The 21,270-nt window shown below is 46.9% G+C and overlaps 2 protein-coding genes across 7 annotated transcripts in view; one reads left to right on the top strand and one right to left on the bottom strand.

Annotated features, from left to right (window-relative positions):
• fbxl16 (F-box and leucine-rich repeat protein 16) overlaps positions 1-21,270 on the bottom strand; it is a 210,294-nt gene that overhangs the window by 114,894 nt on the left and 74,130 nt on the right. The window lies entirely within an intron of this gene.
• The window catches only part of smg1 (SMG1 nonsense mediated mRNA decay associated PI3K related kinase), a 57,758-nt gene that overhangs the window by 27,375 nt on the left and 9,113 nt on the right, over positions 1-21,270 (top strand). The window contains exons 27-49 of one of the 4 annotated variants that reach the window (XM_082530411.1): positions 925-1,075; positions 1,324-1,444; positions 1,869-2,117; positions 5,110-5,261; positions 5,950-6,085; positions 7,368-7,512; positions 7,670-7,808; positions 8,536-8,754; positions 8,876-9,056; positions 10,092-10,253; positions 10,619-10,833; positions 10,968-11,122; positions 12,174-12,396; positions 13,894-14,140; positions 15,447-15,676; positions 15,790-16,035; positions 16,155-16,293; positions 16,652-16,761; positions 17,385-17,603; positions 17,998-18,191; positions 19,188-19,360; positions 20,216-20,495; positions 20,861-21,133. In XM_082530411.1, the coding sequence (XP_082386537.1) occupies positions 925-1,075; positions 1,324-1,444; positions 1,869-2,117; positions 5,110-5,261; positions 5,950-6,085; positions 7,368-7,512; positions 7,670-7,808; positions 8,536-8,754; positions 8,876-9,056; positions 10,092-10,253; positions 10,619-10,833; positions 10,968-11,122; positions 12,174-12,396; positions 13,894-14,140; positions 15,447-15,676; positions 15,790-16,035; positions 16,155-16,293; positions 16,652-16,761; positions 17,385-17,603; positions 17,998-18,191; positions 19,188-19,360; positions 20,216-20,495; positions 20,861-21,133 (4,359 nt within the window). Of the gene's footprint in view, positions 1-924; positions 1,076-1,323; positions 1,445-1,868; positions 2,118-5,106; positions 5,262-5,949; positions 6,086-7,367; positions 7,513-7,669; positions 7,809-8,535; positions 8,755-8,875; positions 9,057-10,091; positions 10,254-10,618; positions 10,834-10,967; positions 11,123-12,173; positions 12,397-13,893; positions 14,141-15,446; positions 15,683-15,789; positions 16,036-16,154; positions 16,294-16,651; positions 16,762-17,384; positions 17,604-17,997; positions 18,192-19,187; positions 19,361-20,215; positions 20,496-20,860; positions 21,134-21,270 lie in introns of all 4 variants that reach the window. The other 3 variants (XM_082530409.1, XM_082530410.1, XM_082530408.1) reach the window with 3 other exon arrangements.

Below are 21,270 nucleotides of genomic sequence, written 5' to 3'. Positions count from 1 at the left end.
TCGTCAAGTTTCCCAGTAGAACAATGGAATCAGTTCTAGGAAAACTGTCATTCGCTGCATACTTGCAGTCAGGTGGTCAGGGACCTTTCCCTGACCTGAAGCAGCAGGGAACCAAAGTCCAGCCCTTCTCCTGGAGACTGTGTGGTCTCACTCGTGCTCCCTGTCCAGCCCTGCCTCCAAGGTGTAACGACTCTGCGCTATAGTGCACACTTCTTTCATCTAGGCCAACACGCTTGTTCCCAGCATTGAGCGCATACGGTTTACTGAACATTGCTTTTGTTGCTTAATATACATTTTTAGTGTGTTGTATATGATTGTTGTTATTAATTAGGTTCTTTCGTCAGCAGCAGCAGTAGGTTTACACTCCAGACTGACAGAATAAGGTCATATAGTAACAACCAGGCTTGGCAAACACTGATGTGTATATAGGTAAGGCAGGTGTTGCTGGAATAAACTGGATGTGGTTCCTTCAGAGATCTTCTTCGTGCTGCTACTTTGTCATTGCTCTGATGCCAACTTCTGTTAATTCTTTTGCATGACAGTGAAAACTGAGACGTTTTAAACCTCTAGATAAAAGAGAGCATGTTTAGCAGCACGTCCAAGGTAGGAGGGAGAGACTGACAGCAACAGACTGTCCTCTGTGCTCGTGTGAAAGAACTCTTTAGGCTGAAATGGGGTTAAGAGTGTAAATCTCATCTATCCTTGGTATGTTCAGTCCATTTCCTGATTCTGTAAAGTGAGACTGAACGACAGCCTCCATTCCAGGGCCAAAAAGGAGGAAAAAGTCGGTTAATTCTGGAGTCGTTGCAGAAAACGGTCTCTTGTCTGTTTTCTTTCCAAATGTTAATGTTTAAAATGTGTTACTTATTTTTAGCACGGTGCCATTTTCAGACTGGTAACAAATCGTGTGATGTGATGTTGCAGTACGTTGGTGCGTTGCTTGAAACAGACCGGACGGATCTGCTTGGGTCCCCTTCGCCTGTCGACCCTCACCCTCTCTGAGACCCTGCCCACATTTCCCACCCTGCAGCTCCACTCTACTGCCACCCTGGAGAATGCTCTCACTGGACAAGAGGTTCATAAATAAACTCATTTCATTTGCATCAAAAACGACTTTACAGTTGTTTAGTGTCAGTTTGGCGCGCGCGCACACACACACACACACACACACACACACACACACACACACACACACACACACACACACTCTTTCTAGGTTTCTAGCTTTAACTTCAGACGAAGCAGCTGCAATGAGCACCAGCTTGAACTGTAATTGTCCAGTTTAAAGAAACGTGGCTTATCTTCACCCTTTGTTCTTCACAGGACTGCGTGATTCCTCTGTGCAGTGAGGCGCTCAACTCTTGTAAGCAGCAGGATGCCCAGCTGTTCCTTCATGCCCTCAGATACAGCACATTTCAGAGACAACTCCTCCACAAACTTAAGGGTAACCATTGAGTCCTGTTGTTTCTGAGAGAATTAATCACACCTCAGTTTTGTTTCAGCAGCATCGAAGAAGAAAAAAACAATTTATGCGTGCTTCATAAATTGTCAGAGCAATTCTTCCAAGAAAGAAATGAAGCCACTTTGTATCTCTGAGAGTTAACCCAGGCGGTACAGTGGTTGGATGATCGGTCAGGCTGTCCAGCTGGTACCTCAGCTCGTCCCCAAAATAGCCTGAGCTTGGATTGGAGAAGAAGTTGGTTGGACCTGACCTTACTTTACAAAGTCCCAAATCCAGCTTTGTGCTGCAGACGTACTTTTTGCTGGGCTGAATGTGATCACTGTGCTGCATAGACAAAGGGCCGTGGAAACATGCTGGATGTATTTGTCCATGTAAACCTCTAACATTTCTCCTCATTCTTGCTTAGGTTACTCTTCCTCCACCGATAGCCACCTAATGGAGCTTTGTCTGACTGCTGTCAAATTTGCCCGTAAAAAAGGCAACATTACACTGGCATCTCGCCTGCTCAGACAGTTCAGTGACACACAAACACAAGAAGAAGAGCAGGAAGAGCACCTGTGCAAGGCCTTCAGGCGTCTTAATCTTGAAGGCACCCTGGGGGAGAAATGGGGACCAGAGGTGGAGATAGAAAAAGCCAAAGTCCTAAGAACTGCAGGTGAGGGAACATCTTCATTACTCTACCTTACACTCCATTGGATGGGAAAAAAGGACCTGTTCACCTCGAACACACACACACACACACACACACACACACACACACACACACACACACACACACACACACACACACACTCCAAACCCAGGAAGACCCAACAAAACGATTAAAATCAATGTAATATGATGAAAAATCCTCACTGTAATCAGTGAGGTGATTATTTAGAAAGGGCAAACAGCTGGGAGATCTGGGTCCAAGCAGCACCTTGGCCTAACTTTGTGCTTAAACATAAACTGAGGTTTTGGTTCCTGAACAGCTGATTTCGTTCGGTCGTCTGCGTGTTCACTCTGAGGTGAAGGTAGAAATGTGGAGCGCACATCAGAGACAGTTTACTGAGCTGTGATATCAGGATGGCAGCTGACTCTGTGTCTGCATCACTTTTCATTTAGTAAAAACTGTTTCTGCAGCAGTTTATGACAAATTTCATTTTTCAAGAATTATTCAGTGATCATTCACTGATGTGTAGTATACCCTCACTTTATTTATAGAGGGTTACTCAGACAACCTAAAACTCCAGGTCCTGTCCATATAAATGCACAGACTGGACACAAGGTATCCAGCTGCTGTTGTTCCTCTGAGACGAAAGACGGCGGCTAAAAGGCGCCGGTTCTATGCGGGGATTAAGCCGCACATTGATCTTCGTATGTTCTGGGAGAACTGAATGCACGACTGATGCTCTTGAGAGCTTCTCTCCTACACGCTTGACCAAACAGGCATTTGTATTTCCTCTGACCACTTTGCCACAGATAGCATGTTGGTGCCCTCTTGTGGTCAAGTGTGTAAGACATGCTGTCCCGGTGGCCCGTTACCTCCATGAGAAGTGAGCGAGGTGTCTGCATGGTCACAGCCATGGAAACGCGACTCTGCGGGCTGTGTAATAGCCGACAGCATTGCTCTGTTTTTCAGCGTGTTTAATGTTTTCATGTGTTTTACAAAATGTGACAGCGCTGTGGGCAAACTGCCTGGATGCACGTAACGGCACAGTTTTAATACAGAGTGCATGAAGAAGTGCTTGTAAAACAACACGGAAAACTTTGCATCGGTTTCCCTCTGGTGGCTATGGTAACATCCACCCAAAGACTGCTTCCCAGCCCGTGGATTCTTGAGAGCCCCTGCACCTTATCTACTTTAGGGATCCTGAAACGGTGCCACAGTTTCAAAGCCAGCATCTCTCTTTTCTCCTCACATCTCATCTCCATCTCTTTATCTGTTCTTCTGACGACTGCACCGGAGACATTGATCTTGTCAACAAGGAACTCCTTGACAAGGAGTTCCTCTTTTTCCTTAGTTGTGAGGTTGGTGAGCCTGAGCCAGCGTGCCTGCTCCTGGAGAATCACCAGGCCTGTGGCTCTCCCAGTAGCCACTAATTTGTGGAGGCAGAGGACGTGGAGGACGTGGTCAGTGAAGATGCAGAGTTCTTCCCACACACTGGTGTCTGGTTTAGCTGTCATGTCCTCTGAGCCATTAGCACAGAGGGGGTACTGTGGGCTCTCGTTGACAGAGCAGCTGCTTTGTAGCACTTATCTGTAAGGAAGCGGCCTTCCTTCCAGGGGAGGGACGGGGCTATGAAGATGAAGACGACTTTGGGTAAATGATAGATGGACTGATTTTTGTATATGTAAGCTGCGTGCTTACACATATCTTGCATGTTGAAATCCAGGGGAGACGCCATTGCAGGTTTATCAACCTAGCTGGTAGCTGAGTGCTTTGCAGCCCAGCTGATGCTAGCCAGGGAGTTGGAGTCCACCTCCTTGTTGTCAGGCAGCAGGAACTGTGAGTCGGCCGACTCCTCTTCATTCTCGTTAAAACCTCCTCCCTGTTCTTGTAGCATCTCCTCCCATATGAACTCCAGCAGGGGAGAAACCCTCACATCCTCCATGTGGCTCCAGCAACAGGAAAGTGGTAGTGATGGTCTGTGGGTCTCATCTGCCCAGCTCACGCCTGGTGTTGCAGCCAGATCCTCAGGTATCTCCATTTCGCCTTGCTCTGCAGCAGCCACCTGACAGGTTAGCCTGGTGAGCTACCCGACTGTGGAGCAGTTTGTGTGGACAAGCCACGCAGTGGATACGATCATGAGTGGATCTCAAGGCAGCCTGAGCATGCGATGAACCTATGCATGCTCCACACGGGTGTGCATCTCAACCTGAAGTCTTTTTGCATCAAGGATAGTTTTCTAACTTCCCTTCCATCTTCACTGTGTACGGCTCTGGACCCTGTAGCTCCTCTGAAAAAGTGCTTGCCTCCGTGGTATAATTCTCAGATGCACGCCTTAAAAAGCAGATAACTTGGAAGCTGGATAGAAAATTGAGTCTCACTAATTTAGAAGACCATCATGTAGCCTGGAAAAAGAGTTTGCTGCTCTCAGTTAGAGAGAAGAAATTACTCATAACCTTCTCATGAATGTAAAATGATGCACAGCTACTTTGAATAGCATTTATATTAAACGCCTTTCCTCCAGTTGAATTTTACAGAGATGAGTTTGCTCGTGTGTGCGCTCTGAGTCAGTCATCAGCTGGTTCTCTTTGCTGAAGAAAGCCTGGCAGACCTGACCTGGGGTCTGCCAGCCTTCCTCTGTCCTTGCTGCCAGCAGCTGGAAGCAATAATAATGATAATGATGGTAAATGATGAATAATTAAAAATAATAAATCATTAATTAGTTATCAATACATCAGAAAAACAGACAGTGGCACTGTAGTTACGACAGATGCTGTGAGTCCACTTAGCAGAATAATTTAAAAAGCACACACAGTTTGACATCTTGTAAAACAAATATGGAAGTTTCTCCCTTCAAGTCCCTGTCGAGCTGTTTAGCAGTAATGCCACTGAAACCAGAGATCCTAATCCAACCCTATTTTACAAAAACCCAGGTGTATGTGCAGAGCATTGATGAGGGTCCTGAGGCTCTGTTTTCTAAGTGGTTGTTTCTCAGCAGGTCAGTCACTGACAGCCATGGAGATGCTGAGCAAAGCCGCTCTGTCTTATTGCCATTTGGGGAAGAATGAAGGCGCCGCCTGCCGCTCGCTGCTGACACTCTGCAAATGGTTGCTGGCCGACTGGAAGGACATGACGCCTCAGCTCAAACAGGTTTACTGCTTTTTGGAATATTTGGTAATGATAATCACGTATGCAAAGAGCTGTGCCTAACGTGAAAGCAGTACAGTGAAGTTAATAGAACACAAGAACATTAAATGTAAGAATCGGACCAATGATGGGACCTAACCCTCTAACCTGCTTTGGCTCAGCTGATATTTGTCCTGGTTAAGAGAAGCAACATTTCCTCTGTTACTCAACTCTAAGTAAGTGAAAGCTGACCCAGGTCTGTGTTAAACAGCCAGATATGCAGACGCACAGCTTGTGGTGGTGCTGATTGTCTTCTCCACCAGAAGCTTCTGACGTGTCCAGGTTGCTGCAGAGCCAGCTTCCCTGATCACTTTATTCAGCCCACAAAGTGCACTCATCTCCAGCATTCTGAAGATTGTGTTCAGTGTTGGTGCAGGCGATCGGATTATGTAGCTGGGGTGGACAGGTGCTGCATATACCATAAGGAAAGTGAAAAGCCCAGGTTGTAATCCACCATGGAGGCATGTGCTGACCCCCCTTCTTTATTGTCCTGTTAAAGATATTTAACCAAAACATAAAAAATAGGGTAAAGGACTTCTTGAAGCATCTTTGACACATTTTAGAAAAGAATAAAATATGTCTAATATAGCAGATGTGATTGTTTGGATATATCTTTAAAATGCATGCTTTCAGGCTGTTAATGTTTTTGTAGGTGGTAAAGAAATCTGCAGCAGTGAACGCATGCAGCGCTCTGGGCAGCATGTCGGCTCTGAGCAGGAACATTGCTGCTCTGCTGGAGCTGCCCCTGGAGGATCAGGCCATCCCATCAGTCACTGCTGAGATTTCAGGTACCATTGGAACCTGATGTATTCACACAGGACTTCTCTGGGCTGCAGTAATGTTGATTGTCCCCCTCTTAACTCTAAATCAATGACTTCTCAATAATGCAGAGTTGGGATGTACCACTTTAATTTCCCAGTCTACTATACTACCACTCAAGTGTGGACACGCCTCCTCATTTAATGGTTTTTCTTTATTGTTACGACTTTCTACACTGAAGACATCAAATATATGAAGCAGCATATATGGAGTTATGTGACAAAGAAAAACTTAATAAATATATTTTAGTAGCCACTGTTTGCTTTGTTGGCAGAGCTGCAAACCCTGCTCTCAGTGAGCTTCATGATGTAGTCACCTGACATGGTTTCAGCTCACAGCTGTGCCTGTCAGGGTTCAGTGGTGGTGACACTGTTGGGGATTCATTCAAAATTGAAGGCAAACTGAACCAGCATGGCTACCATCCTGCAGACACACGCCATCCCATCGTTTAAATTCCAACAGGACGATGACCCCAAACACACCTCCGGGCTGTGTCAGGGCTATCTGACCAAGAAGGAGAGTGATGCAGTGCTGACCAGACAGCCTGGCCTCCACAGTCACCTGACCTCAGTGGAGATGGTTTGGGATGAGATGGAGCGCAGAGTGAAGGCAAAGGACCAACAAGTGCTCAGCATCTCTGAACTCCTTCCAGACTGTTGGAAACCATTTCAGGAGACGACCTCATGAAGCTCATGGAGACGCCGAGAGAGCAAAGCAAAGAATCTGAAATATCAAACATGTTTGGAGTTATTTCCCACGTTTTTGTTCACTACATATTTCCACGTGTTCGTTCATAGTTTTGATGGCTTCAGTGAGAATCTACAATGTCTTATGTTTTCTATTCCCATGTGAAGCACTTTGAAACAACTTCCTGTTTTAAAAAGTGCTATAGAAATAAATGTTACTTACTCATGAAAATAACAAAAACCATTAAATGAGACGGTGTGTCTGAACTTTTGACAGGTGTACGTCCATATTAACCTGACACTCTGTCCTCTTATGTCGGCAGTACATGTTGGCTTTTCTGCACATGATGAACACTTAAGATCTTTAAACTAAAAAACACTGAATCGTTTTGTTACACTTTCTTTCTCCAGTCCAACTAATCCCAGATAACTAGAAGTTAAACATGCTTCCCAGGCTCAGGAGGACAAATTACTCAAAATGATGAGACACCATGTACCTGCAGATGAATACTGAAATATCCACAACCCTCTAAAGTGTTTGATGTTAATGTTCTTCCCTGTACAGTCAATGTGGGTGTTGGAGAGCCAGACTTCGTGTTGGGTCAGCTGTATCAGTTGTCCACCAGTCTGGCTCCAGATGTGGCAAAGTCCTGGGCAGCCCTGGCCAGCTGGGCTTACCGCTGGGGCAGGAAGGTAGTCGATAATGCCAGGTTAGTGGACACACACACACACACACACACACACACACACACACACACACACACACACACACAGACTGTTGTGTATGCTCTACTGGTCTGCGTAATGTCTTCGGTGGCCCAACAACACAGTGGAAACATTACTTTTAATGGAGCTTCTCCTCTTCAGCCAAGGGGAGGGACTGCCTCTTCTTCCTGGGGAAAAGAAGGAGATAGAGGAGCTGCTGCCAGCAACAACAAGTGAAGAAGACAAGGACATGATCTTCAGTATTCTGGGACAGGCCATGTGTCGACCTACTGGTATCCAGGTAAAGTCCTGAACAGCTGATAGCACGTACATATAGTACACTGGGCGTAGTAGCGCTGCGAGGACACCAGCTGCTGCCTGAGGCGTGTGGACCTGTGCTCGGGTTTTCTCTCCACCTTTGCCTCCGTCTCCAATGTGCCAGCTTCCCTTTCATCTACCTCAGCATCTGTGTTTTTAAAATACTGACTTGTGACCACGGCCGTAATGGTGTTTGACACATTTACCTGTTTATTTAAAAAAGACGATTGCGTCAGTTTCTGCAGTTGTGCTCGCTGCTTGAAGAGGCGATGGCAGTTGCGTAGTACACTGGGCGTAGTAGCGCTGCGAGGACACCAGCTGCTGCCTGAGGCGTGTGGACCTTGCGTCAGTTTCTGCAGCTGTGTTCACTGCTTGAAGAGGCGATGGCAGTTGCGTAGTACACTTCAGTAACAGGCTTGGTCAGTACATGTCTGTCAGAGGTGCCATCAGCTCCTGTAGGCTGCTGCTGGCATATGTAGTGATCTGATCTCATGCACAGGTATATGTACTTGAACAGGGACGTCTTACACATTGTGGCTTGTACTGCTGTGTTTTGATGTTTCTGACCTCTGTCCGGACTCTTCTCACATGCTTTGTTGTGTTCGAGCTTGTATTCAGTGCACGCTTGGTGTTTTCAACAGTCATTGTTTGTATATTCTTGGATTCTTTTCTGCAGCCTGTGTCAACCCTGATGTTCTGCTTTATGTCAGGATGAGGAAATGGCTCTGCAGCAGGAAGATGATGAGGATGACATGGTGGACGTGATTTGGCGGCAGCTCACCAGTTCGTGCCCTTGGCTGGGGGAGGCCAGCCAGCAGGTTACAGATGGTCTGATCCGAGTTTGGAGACTGGTCGTGGACCGTATCTTTGGTCTCTACCGCATCTCCTGCCAGGCCTATTTCACCTTCCTCAAGCTCAATGCTGGACACGTGAGGCTGAGTTCCTAAAGCTGATGACTGTGAAACAGTGACTGCCATGTGAAGATCATGACATAGATGTAAGTGCAGCGCTTGGTTCACTCCCTCACTCTGTGTGTGTGTTTGGTTTTAGGTCCCTGTAGATGAAGATGACCCCAAAGTGCTGCTTTCATATCACAGCAGCAAGCAGAGCAATGATGACGTAATTGTCATGGCAACGCTGCGTCTCCTGCGTCTTCTGGTGAAGCATGCCGGTGAACTGAGAGAGGGGCTTGAGCTAGGCTTAGCTTCGACTCCTACGGCACCCTGGAGGGGTATGTCCTAATGCAGGTTTACTGTGTGTGTGTGTGTGTGTGTGTGTGTGTGTGTGTGTGAGTGTGAGTGTGATGGATATAATAGATGGGTTTTTCACTCATAGTTGAAGCTTACATACATTAAGAGCTCCCAACACTGGAGTGAAAACCTCTCGATTCCCTGATGGAAATTGATGGCAGTGAGGGGCAGATGAGATGGAAAAGAAGAGCATGTGAAGATGAAAACAAACACAGTGGACAAACAGTCTTGTCCGTTTGTAACAAACACCTTCATCATGATGTGAAGGCCACTGGTCCTCAGAGCCTGATGCCCTCAGGGGTCTGTCTCTTGCCCTGAAGTCTCTGACCGTGTCTCCCAACCCGGCCAGAACTGGCAAACAAGCACAGGGTGTCTGATCCACAGAGTTCACTGGGGGAAGAAGAGAAATTAAGTTAGTGGAAATGTGTGCTGTTCATGTGGTCAGGGGGCAGTCTGTGCTCTGTTGGCTCCAGGGTACCAAGTGACTGCTGAAAGGTTACTGATGTTCTGTCCAGTGATGCCTGGTTTACATAATGTAATGAATAAAAACAGCCACAGTGATAGGTTAGGGTTACTCTGCGAGTAATAAGGACATGAGAATATCTCTGTGGTCAAGCTCCGAACTCTAGAGCAGACCTGGGAATGTTTGGTCCGTGCTGTAAATCAGCGGTGTCCAGCCCCAGTCCTCGAGAGCTACCGTGCTGCAGCTTTTAGAAGCATCCTTGTTCTGACACGCCTGAATCAAATGAATGGCTTGTTATCAGGTGTTTGCCAAACTGGATGGCTGCTGAAGAGGAGATCCAACCATCTGATTTAGCTGTTGGAGTAGGGATCCATCTAAAAGCTGCAGGACAGTAGCTCTCGAGGACTGGAGTTGGAGACTCCTGCTGTAAACTCTTGTTTATGTCGGTCAGCCAAGGGTACCAAAAGACCACACTTTCAACATTTAGCATTTAGCTAGCCATAAAGTATGTACTTGTTGCTTTTCATGTACTGATTCTTCGTGTTGTCTTCAGGTATCATCCCACAGCTTTTTTCGCGTCTCAACCATCCGGAGGCGTACATCCGACAAAGCATATGCAGCCTGCTGTGCCGTGTGGCCCAGGACTCCCCACACCTCATCCTCTACCCTGCCATTGTAGGCTCACTCTCCCTGGGAGGGGAAGCTCAGAATGCAGGTAGGCTTACTTTTCTTTTCTTTCTTGTTGCAGCCATGTTCTCTCCAGCTGTTTAAAGAGTTCTACATTAATATCTCAAATATTTCACTTTGCTTGTTCACTCGGTATTAGTCATATGTGCAAGAAATGACTAATACATAGTCAGAAAAATAGGAGACTGTATAAAAAATCCTTAGCAGTTAATGCAGTAAATGTATTGTTACTCCAGATGCATTTGTTTTATTTTGGTGGTATAAATGTGATCTGGCAGGTTACACTTAATATTCTGAAACAAGTCTGCATGGTTTGAAAGGGAGTCTCTGACATCAGACACCCTGTGCTCGTTTTTCTGACTTCTCCTCTCGATTGGTTAATTTTGCAAACAGGGAGCAAACTGCCGTCAGCTCTGCCTACCTTCTTGGGGAGCATACAAGGAGAGGACCTAGGTGTGGATGAAGAGGAGCAGCTTGGGAGTGATGAACAAGGCAGATCATCAGAAGAGCTGGCGACCTGTTCAAGTCAAGACCAAGCCATGATGCAGGACTGTTACAGCAAGATTGTGGAGAAGCTGTCTTTAGCCAACCCTAGCATGGTGCTGCAGGTAGAAGGCTGACCGCGGTTACACGTTTTGTATGGGGGGGGGGCTATACTGTTTATACTTGAATCAACTACAGCTAAAGTTCAGTTAAAAGAAATGTGATTTTCTCAAATGATTGACTTGTGTGTGCCGACCAGGTCCAGCAGCTGGTGGGTGAGCTGCGCAGAGTCACGTTGCTGTGGGATGAACTGTGGCTAGGTGTGTTACAACAGCAGCACATGCACGTCCTACGCAAGATCCAGCAGCTGGAGGATGAGGTCAAGAGAGTGCAGAACAATAACACACTGCGCAGGTGAGACTTGCTTTGACCTTAGCCTCAGGATAGGGTCTGCTTTTTTCTGTGTACATCGTTGTTTGAAAAAACATCTCAAATCAAAGCTAACCGCTGCTGGCCCACAGTTCATTTGGTGCCATGGAGCCAACAATAAGCAAAGGTCTCACTATGGAAAGTGCTTTCTTGAGTGACCAGAAATAGACCCACTAATACCAAATGGCTGTGGCTCAGGAGGGGTTTTCTACCAGTTGGAAGGTTGGTGCCCAGTCTGTCCACCTCAGTGTCAGTGTGTGCTTGTAGTAAAAAGCACTTTGAATGTTCAGAGTAGAACAATGCTGCTACCATACACCACTTAGACGTCCTTCCTGACTCCTCGTGACCCAAAACAGATTCTGGAACCTTCTGACTTTCATCTGTTTTAGGAAGCATTTCAGGTCCAAAACACGATCTTTCAGACCTTGGTTGATATCACACAGATGGTACGCTCCTAGAATTCCTCAGCACCTTGAATTAAGAATGGTGATGTAACACACCAGTGCACAACTAGTCCGCTCATCCCGCATCGGTTTGTAGATGTGCACTAGTCGTTACTGGACCTTGCAGGTTATGGTTGCACTGGTTAGTTGTAAGCTGTACTTTCTTTACGTTTCTCTCGTATTTCCCTAACTGAGTCATCCACGTCAAAGGTAAGAACATCTGAACTCCACCCTCTTGTGCTAAAACTCTGGACTCCATTGACAGTCCATGTCCTGTAGTTGCTTCAATGCTCCCGGTCTCATCTGTTGTGGAACCTGTAGAACCTTAATCATTTGTTACTGGTGGTTTAAAAGTTCAGCGATGACATGATGAAAACCAGCCTGTGGAAAAGCTATTACCCCTCAGCTGTAAAAGGCTGATTTGGGGTACTGTCGTCACCCCGCTGGGCGAGCAGCGTGGGAGGTCTCAGGAGGCTGAGGGCTGGTGCTGGCAGTCACCAGTCAGTTGCTGATCTGTCTTTTTCTGTGTTCAATGAAAAGTAAAGTTCTTACTAGACTTGTCTGATCTCCCAATACCATTTGTTGATCTGCAGGGATGAAAAGATCGCCATAATGCGTGAAAAGCACTCTGCTCTGATGCGTCCCGTGGTTTTTGCCCTGGATCATGTGTGCAGCATCACAGCAGCTCCGGCAGAGACGCCGCATGAATCCTGGTTTCAGCAGACCTACGGTGATGCCATCACGTCTGCCCTGGAGCGTCTAAGAAACCCCGTAAACCCGGCTAATCCAGCCAGTAGCTGGCTTCCCTTCAAACAGGTATGATGTGCTTTGTGTTAGTGATGACCATGGTTTTATTTTCAAATTATTCAAGTTCTGTAAGCTGCAGGGATAGCAATGGGAGCAGAAACTGATGAACAGCGTGTGACAACAGGTTCACTGAACAGGCGACAACAAGACGACCCTTAAAAATGCAGTGGTGGTGGTTGCTTACCTCATCCTGCTCACTGACTTTAGCTCGGTTTTGTGTTGTTAGTGTCACTGCTGATAGTGACGTGTCGTCCCACCTGCTGCACGTTCGGGCCAGCATGTCATCGTAAGAAGGCTTTGCTTTGTCTCCCAGCCAAGTCTCAGGACTGTGGAAGCCAAGAGATGGACTGTTAAACCAGGAAACTCAAACAGGCCAATAAAAAGGTTTTAACCCAGGGCCTGGTATTTGCTCCTTTGTTAGAGGGGGGCTGAGAGTAGTACTGCCAGAGCCCTGCAGCATGACATACCAACCAGTGGGCTACAGGTACCGTTTCTGATCAGGTGGAATGGCCTCACATCCTTCAGTGGAATCTGTTCACAGCAGAAACATCAGAACTTGCGACCCCACCACAGGTGCAGTGTTCCCTTCATGGACGGGAGCACCTGTGATAGAGTGGTAACAGCGTATGCTGCTTGCAGCTTAGTGAAATCATTTCCTCATTGCCTTTGGGGCGATCGTGGCTCAAGAGTTGGGAGGTCGCCTTGTAATCGGAAGGTTGCCGGTTCGAGCCCCGGCTCGGACAGTCTCGGTCGTTGTGTCCTTGGGCAAGACACTTCACCCGTTGCCTACTGGTGGTGGTCAGAGGGGCCGGTGGCGCCAGTGTCCGGCAGCCTCGCTTCAGTCAGTCTGCCCAGGGCAGCTGTGGCTACAATGTAGCTCCATCACCAGTGTGTGAATGGGTGGATGACTGGATATGTAAAGCGCTTTGGGGTCCTTAGGGACTATTAAAAGCGCTATATAAATACAGGCCATTTACCATTTGTCAACCTGGTGCTGGTGCAGAGGGCCCTGGTCTCCTCCTGGTCCAGGACTGTGTGCAGCTCACATGGCCATTGTGTCTGTGACGTTCCTGGAAGATGAAGGCGTTGATGTTCCCCAGGTCTGAGTCCAACTGAGAACCTCTGGGCCATCAGTGTGTCTGACTCTGCCAAAAAGCACCACTGCCCCCGAGCTCGCTGATGTCCTGGTTCAGGTCTGGAAGGAGAGCCCACTCAGTCTGCACATTCAGTTTTCTCTTTCAACTACGTGTGATTTCAAATCCAGCTCTCAAACGGTTGATGATCCACCGAGTGTCATTTTGTCCTTAGCAAACTGTGTATTTGTGTGCAGTGTGTGTTAAATATACACAGGAATTGTTTCCCCAGCACCTGTGAAGATGTACCTGTGTATGTATTCTGTTATGTTGAGATGCATCACTTCCACAGATGTAGGATCCTTGATATTTCCATAGTTTTATATTGTGTAGCTGTTCCAAACCTGACTGATGTGCTGTCTGTGTTGGACAGATCATGATGAGCCTGCAACAGCGTGCTCAGAAGAGAACCAGCTATCTGCTGCATCTGGACGAGATTAGTCCCCGCCTGGTTTCCATGACTACAACAGAGATTGCTCTACCTGGCGAGGCATCGGCATTAGATGCAGTGACCATACAGAGTGTAGGGAACACCATCACCATACTGCCAACCAAGACCAAGCCAAAGAAACTGTTCTTCCTGGGCTCAGATGGACACAACTACCCGTACCTCTTTAAAGGTGGGGAAACTCGGTCGCAGCAGCAGTCGTAGATGGAAACAGTCTTCTAAAGCTGCAGGGAACAGGAAACGTAAAAACTGCATTAGCATTCAGTTGGTAATATTGACAGTTGTGTTCTGTGAACAACTGAAGCCTGGCTTTTCTCATTTTTGTTGATTTTCAGTGGACAGAGGAGTGCTTTGAAACAGATGAAGTAATGTTAGTAAAGTCATTAGAACATGAAGTATGAGAGAGGCACATCGACCCGTTGAGTCTGTAGTTTCTGAGAACATCTTCTGTGTTTGACGCAGTTTGAATGCAAGCTGTGTGACTAAACAGGACAAATGAATATTCCCCAGCTGGCTGCTGGAGGTGGGGCCAGTTGTAAGGTGAAGCTGGTCATAAAGATGGTGGTACTCCACAAAACGTGGCAGTTGCCATGGTCACCCACAATTTGCATGGAAGACTTTTATCTGCAACGTTATAGCGAAATAGTGACGATGGTATTCCAACCAAAAAGTGTTTCCTGTAGCAGTGAGGCGCAGCTTTTACTTTGAAGGCGAAGGTTCTGTTTCCAGTTTTTATTGTACTTTGTTTTGCTAACAGTCGATAGTTAGCAAATAAGTCGTAACTGTGGCAGCCACAAGGTTTTTGGTGTCGCCAATTTTAACTAGTGACAACCAGCAGCAACAAGTGCTAACCAAAGGTTGGGTAATGCAGCCTTTGATTTATATATTTGCCAGTTGGTCCCCACGCCTGCGTGACAGATGCCTAATTTTATTTTTAACAAATGGGGTCCAAGCACTTTGAGACAGGGTCCTCCCAAGAGCACCTTTGATACTTGGCATTATAGTGATTGTTATTATAAAAAGGTCTGTAAGAAATCCAATTCTTTTTATTTTCATATATATTTTGTTTGTTTCATCATTCGACCCGCTGACCCGATGTTAGGCTCTCTAGTTGCTCGTTTCCTGCGTCACATTCAACGTACATCATCTGTGTGTAAACTCGGGGTCGCCCAGATTTGTATCCACGATTGAGTTTTTTCGAGTCAGCACGTACATGTGAAATACAGAACGTGAGAAAGAAACGCAGACCTGACAGAAGCTGGGGGTGAGTTGAGAGTAGCACAAACGTTTTCTGTGGGTGTTCATACTAAATCGTTTGTACAGTGTCATTTTACCAAGACAGAGTTGTCATTAAAAAGCTTTTATGTGAACCGCCAATGATCCCTCTGAGCTCGTGAGCTGTGTGTTGTGCGTAGAAAGCAAAGGGAAAAATGTCAAAGTTTCCTTTGTGATGAAATAGTGACTGAAGTTTCTCTCAGGTCTGGAGGATTTGCATTTGGATGAGCGCATCATGCAGTTCTTGTCAATTGTCAACACCATGTTCACCAAGATCAATCAGCAGGAGCAACCACACTTCCATGCCCGACACTATTCTGTCACGCCGCTTGGAACTCGTTCAGGGCTGATCCAGTGGGTGGACGGTGCCACGCCCCTCTTTGGCCTCTACAAACGCTGGCAGCAGAGGGAGGCTGTGCAGCAGGCTCAGAAGGTAGAGGTTTGTCTGCACTGTAACACACGGCTTTAACACTGGTCAGGCGGCGAGCGCTTTCTGGTTTCGGGCCCGTATTACTGGTTAGTGACGTGACTTTGTTTTCTGAGCAGGCCCAGGACTCCTTCCCACAGCAGCCTATACCTCCAGTGCCCCGCCCCAGTGAACTGTACTACAGTCGCATCGGGCCGGCTCTAAAGGCAGTGGGGCTGAGTGTGGATGTGACACGGAGAGACTGGCCTCTCAGCGTTATGAAGGAGGTTCTGAAAGAGTTGATGGAAGCAACGCCGTCCAACCTTCTGTCCAAGGAGCTCTGGTGTTCTTGCACCACGCCGAGCGAGTGGTGGAGGGTCACTCAGGTGCGAGGAGATGCATTCAAAGCGTTTCTCACCTTCTTCCTTGTCTCCTGTTTCAGAAAAGGACAGATGCTCAGAAATGTAATCCAGATGTTTCTTTGTTTCCTTTTCTCTGTCTGCAGTCCTACGCCCGATCTACTGCTGTCATGTCAATGGTGGGATACATTATTGGCCTTGGCGACCGTCACCTTGACAACGTTTTGATTGACATGACCACTGGAGAGGTGGTGCACATTGACTACAACGTATGCTTTGAAAAAGGTGCGTTTAACTGTGTTGCTGCGATTCATTTTAAAGAGAATAGTTTAGAACCACATTTATTAAAAGGTAAAAAACTATTGTGCTGCATGTGATAGAAGCAAAGGGACAGAGGTGAACACCACTCACACAGTGCTCACCACAGCTCGTCAGCCTGTTCTGTGCAGATATAATAAAGCTCTTTTCCTCCCCCATAATATGATCAGACTTAAAGCTCTTTATCACACACTGAGATGTTGGAGGAAACCCAGCTGAGGGGTTATTTTTGGCTGCTAGCGTGGAACAGTATCGATTTTCCATGTAGTGGGTGACCTGCTCGTTTTCCTGGGTGCACAGTATCAAAGTGTGTGTGTGTTGCCAGGGAAAAGCCTGCGAGTGCCAGAGAAGGTCCCATTCAGGATGACCCACAACATCGAGATGGCTCTGGGAGTCACTGGGGTGGAGGGCATCTTCAGGCTGTCCTGTGAACAGGTTACTCTCACATCACACTGCATATAAAACCATTTGTACAGGCGTTAACTCAACCCATCTGTGAAAGGGTATCTAAAACACACCCGTCTATGTTATCATCAGTAGCATTTCTCACACACCTTGTAACAGATTGGACTAATTTCACGTAGCATAGTCGCAGTGTGCACCGTGGCAGGTACACCATACCACCGCCCACCTCTGCTGTTAGAATGAGGATCTTCATCTCTTGCTGCTGATGAAGCGAGAGCCAAGTTCAAAGTGTTCAATATGTTGGAGCTTATAAAATGAACACATGAGCCTGAGATGATTGTTTCCCTGAGGGTCACGATTGGAAAGTATTCCCACTGGGCTGTAATTGATAAATATTGAGACGAGTGGCTTTTTTTGCACAGTTTAGAATAATGAAGGTAAAATTAAGCAGTAGATGGAGTGACAGTTTGTTTTTACAGTTTGCTGCAGCTTACAGGCTGTTTGTTAGAGGGATGTAGCCAGTGCACGTTTTGTACCTCGGGATATTTCCCATGCACTGAAACATGGAGATGTTAGAGCTGTCGGCTATTGTGACAGGATGGAAGTCAAAATACACGTGGGGGGAAAAAATCAAGTGGGATGTGTGTTTCTAGGTGGTTCAGATAATGCGACGAGGCAGAGAGACCTTACTGACCCTGCTGGAGGCCTTCGTGTACGACCCTCTGGTGGACTGGACCGCGGGGGGAGAGGTAGGATTTGCGGGTGCAGTGTACGGAGGGGGAGGCCAACAGGCTGACAGCAAAAAGAGCAAGCGGGACATGGAGAGAGACATCACGCGCTCTCTCTTCTCCTCCAGGGTGGCTGAGATCAAGGTGAGTTCACAGATGTCAAATAATCATACAGCACCTTATCAGCAAATCCAGTCGGTTCTGTGGTGGTGTCTCAGGTTGCCATGGTTGCAGCCGTTTCTTTAATTGCAGTTGTCAATGTTGCTTCACTTTGTCTGGCAGTGAGAACAATAAATAGGGGAGAAAGTTAAATAAGGACTGCGTTACAGTGTAAAGAAGGAGAATATTAGTGGCTTTTATCTGTCATTCCAGGTTAATCCACAGCTGACACTACAGTTATTGCTCTTACAGCTCACATTGTCTAAATAGGCAGGAGTAGGGTTGGCTTTGTTTTTAACAACCCTGCAGGCTGTAGAATGAATCCTTTCCTGCATTTCATATTTTTAATGTGTTATTGTTCTGTGTGGGCCTCGTGCAGGTGAACTGGTTTAAGAATCGTGACGAAATGCTAGCGGTCCTACCACAAGTAGAAGAAGCCGTAGAAGAGTACTTGGTCCTGCAGGAGCTTCTCTGCCAAGGAGAGAAACGCCAAGCTAAACTACAAGAGGAGAGCGCCTTCTTAGAGGGGGCAGAGAACCACCCTGACCACGACATCTTCACCCTGGAGCAAAGGTCAGACACAGCACACTGTTCATGTTCTTTCAAATGCATGCCTTTAAGGATATACATTTGAAAGACTGAAAGGTGCGTCCGGTGGATTCATTGAAGTTTGTAACATGTTTGGATATTTGATTGTCTTTTAAACAGTCACTACAGACAACAAAATAAGGAAATGTGGCTTTTAAATTATTCATTGATAGATAAAGTTAGGTGATGCTGTTGCTTGGAAACATTGTGGTCACACTTATAGCATAAGATAAGCTTTATTACCCCTGAAGGAAGGAAACGAATGTGTTACAGCAGCCAGAACATGAAGAACAATGTAACTCTGTAAAATAAATACATGGTTCAGATCGCACGCTCATTTGCAGCAGTGCCGACACACAGCCTGCACACACTCGAGTTAAGTATTCAACAGTTACCACACATGTTAATGAGACCACTCTTAGGGGTGTTCTCCTGGTGCAGGCGGGACGGTTGTATCAGGAAGCAGATCTGTAACAGACGAGCTCGGTGAACACAAATCAGCTGAATGTTTGGAGGCGGAGCCCAAAGGAGGACGGGGTCGTAAAGCGATTGGTCGCTTTGAATAGATGATCATAGTTATATAAACAGTCATACTGTGGCAACAACAGAAAAACTATTTGAAACTTTGTTTACAATTTGAAAGTGTGCAGAGTGAACTATCAGCAGTTTGCTGTGTAGCAGTGGAGATGCTGACAGCTGGATTATTTACTGCTGAGCCTCTGCACTGCTCCGACCATTCAAACTCAGCTGATCCGTGCGAGCAGGGTTTCAGTCCGAGAAACGGAGAGCTGGTGGCGAGAATGTGAAACTGCAGCCGCGTGTGCGATGGCTTCTTTGTGCGCACGCCTGCCGAGTGCTACGTGCAGGAAATTTAATAGCACCGCTGGAATAGATGAGATCAGGACGATAACAGAAATACTGTATCCACAAACATCATCGCCTCATTCTGAACTCTTACTCACCCAGCCCTCCTACTCACAGGTACTCTGAACATACCCAGCTGCAGTCACGACAGCGGACCGTGCAGGAGGCCATTCAGGGCAAACTGACTGAACTGGACCAGTGGATCTCCCAGTACCAGGCAGCATTCTCCAGCCTGGAGGCCACACAGCTCGCCAGCCTGCTGCAGGACATCAGCAGTCCTATCGATCTTGGTCAGTGTCTGTGTAAAATACTCTCCTCAGGTTTCTGAATATTGTGTATTTCAACATATTTCTGGGTGTTGCTTTGGTATATTTTACTTAAAAATATATAAAATGAAAATAGGATGATTTGACATTTAGTTCAATAACTGCACAGCTCTTGAGTTGCTCCTGACCTGATTGGAGGGAGCCCGTTTTAATATGTAGTCAGCAGCCAATAAGCTTGCATATGACACAGGAAGTCTGCGTGCACCTGGGGCTCCACCTGTGCGTCCCACTTCTTGGTTTGGACTCCCTCACCCAGTGGAAACAGACACAGGTTGTCTGAATACGAGCTCAATCGTCCAGGTCAGGAAATCCCAGGAACGTGATTGTTTGCCTTCATGTAGCGTTTTCAGTGGGAGGGACATGTTCATACGACTCTTTTCAGGATTATTGAAGGTCTTGGAAGAGTATTGTCTGTACAGTAAAGTGTGAGTTCTGCCTTTTGTCCTGCTGTTAGTGTTTCTGTAAATAGAACAAAGGAGGGAACGAGAACATTGTGCTGTGGAAGTGGAACTACAGCCACTGGTTGAGTGTCATGGCCCTTTATCCAATTATTGATTCTCCAAACTCACATTTCAGGTTCACTCTGTCGGACGCTGTTTCTGTCTCTAGTGATGTCATCGTGAACATTTACTGTTCTTGAAGAGCTGGATGGTTAACTGTGTGCCCGCCTGTCAGGGTCAATGTTAATTATTTATGTGATATTGATGATTTATCCCTGCTTAACACTACGATTAAACAACACTGCTTGTGGTTCAGTTTTCAGTAAAAATGCATTGATTGTACTGAGCTGTGCTGTCTTGTTCTTGGCTGTCCCATCAGGCCCTCCCAGCTATGTGCCAGCCACAGCCTTCCTGCAAAATGCAGGTCAGGCCCACCTAATCAGCCAATGTGAGAGCCTGGAGGCGGAGGTGAGCACCTTGCTGCAGCAGCGCCGTGGAGCCCTCCGCAGCTCCCTGGAGCAGCTTCACAGCTATGCCACAGTGGCTTTGCTGTACCCACGGGCTACCCTAGTATTCCACAGGGCCCATCAGTGGAAGGCCTGGTTGGAAGAGCTGCTGAGAGACATGACAGCAGATCACTGCCAGCACATCTACAGACAGTAAGGAGCCACGCATTGTCTTTTCTCATTTTCATTGGTTAACCCTAGGACTGCATGTGTCGCTTAGCTGGTACCAGCCTTACTGGTGACCAGTCCTCGCAGAGTCCCTAAAATGTTTTTGGTGAAGAAGCACCCCTGAGACCCACCGTCAGGTCCAAGTTACACACCTAAAAATGTCCCCTATGATAGTTCTCTTCAACTCGGCAAACATCCTGTGCGCCCCTTCACCTGAGTTACCTGCAGATACCTGCAGTTCATGAGACAGGACAGGTTGCAGCATCACCATGAATCACATCCAAGCTTATGTTCTGCTCCTCATGGTGTAACTCACGATACCAGCTAAATGTGTGTCTCTGTCTTTCCAGATATGAGTTGCTGTTTGCTCCACAACCTTCTGCTGCCTCCTGCCAGTTTCTTTCCAGTGTGGAATTGACTCTGCAGCACCAAGTGGCTGACACCAACGAGCGCGTGGTGCACCAAGCAGAGCGGCTGAAGGCTGAGGGCACCACAGTAGCAGCGTGTGAGGAGCAGCTGCAGGAGATTGAGCACTGCATCACAGTTTTCCTGCGGGAGAATGGAGAGCCAGGTTCTCTCAGCCTGGCTGCAATCATCACCTCTGCCCTCTGCACACTCTGCAGGTTTCATTCACATTTTCATTCTGTGTCTCACAGTTTTCAGTCCCTGTGACTGTCTGTGAGGGTTTAATTGTGTCCGTACTGTAGGTCAACAGACAGATGAATAAGAATCTGGTAGTATGAGGTCCAAAAACATGCTG

The sequence above is a fragment of the Aulonocara stuartgranti genome (genome assembly GCF_965226115.1).
Source record: "Aulonocara stuartgranti genome assembly, chromosome: 4".
In the NCBI taxonomy this organism is placed as follows: Eukaryota; Metazoa; Chordata; class Actinopteri; order Cichliformes; family Cichlidae; genus Aulonocara; species Aulonocara stuartgranti.
Note: the sequence above shows the minus strand (reverse complement) of the source record. Positions and strands in the feature narration are given on the sequence as shown.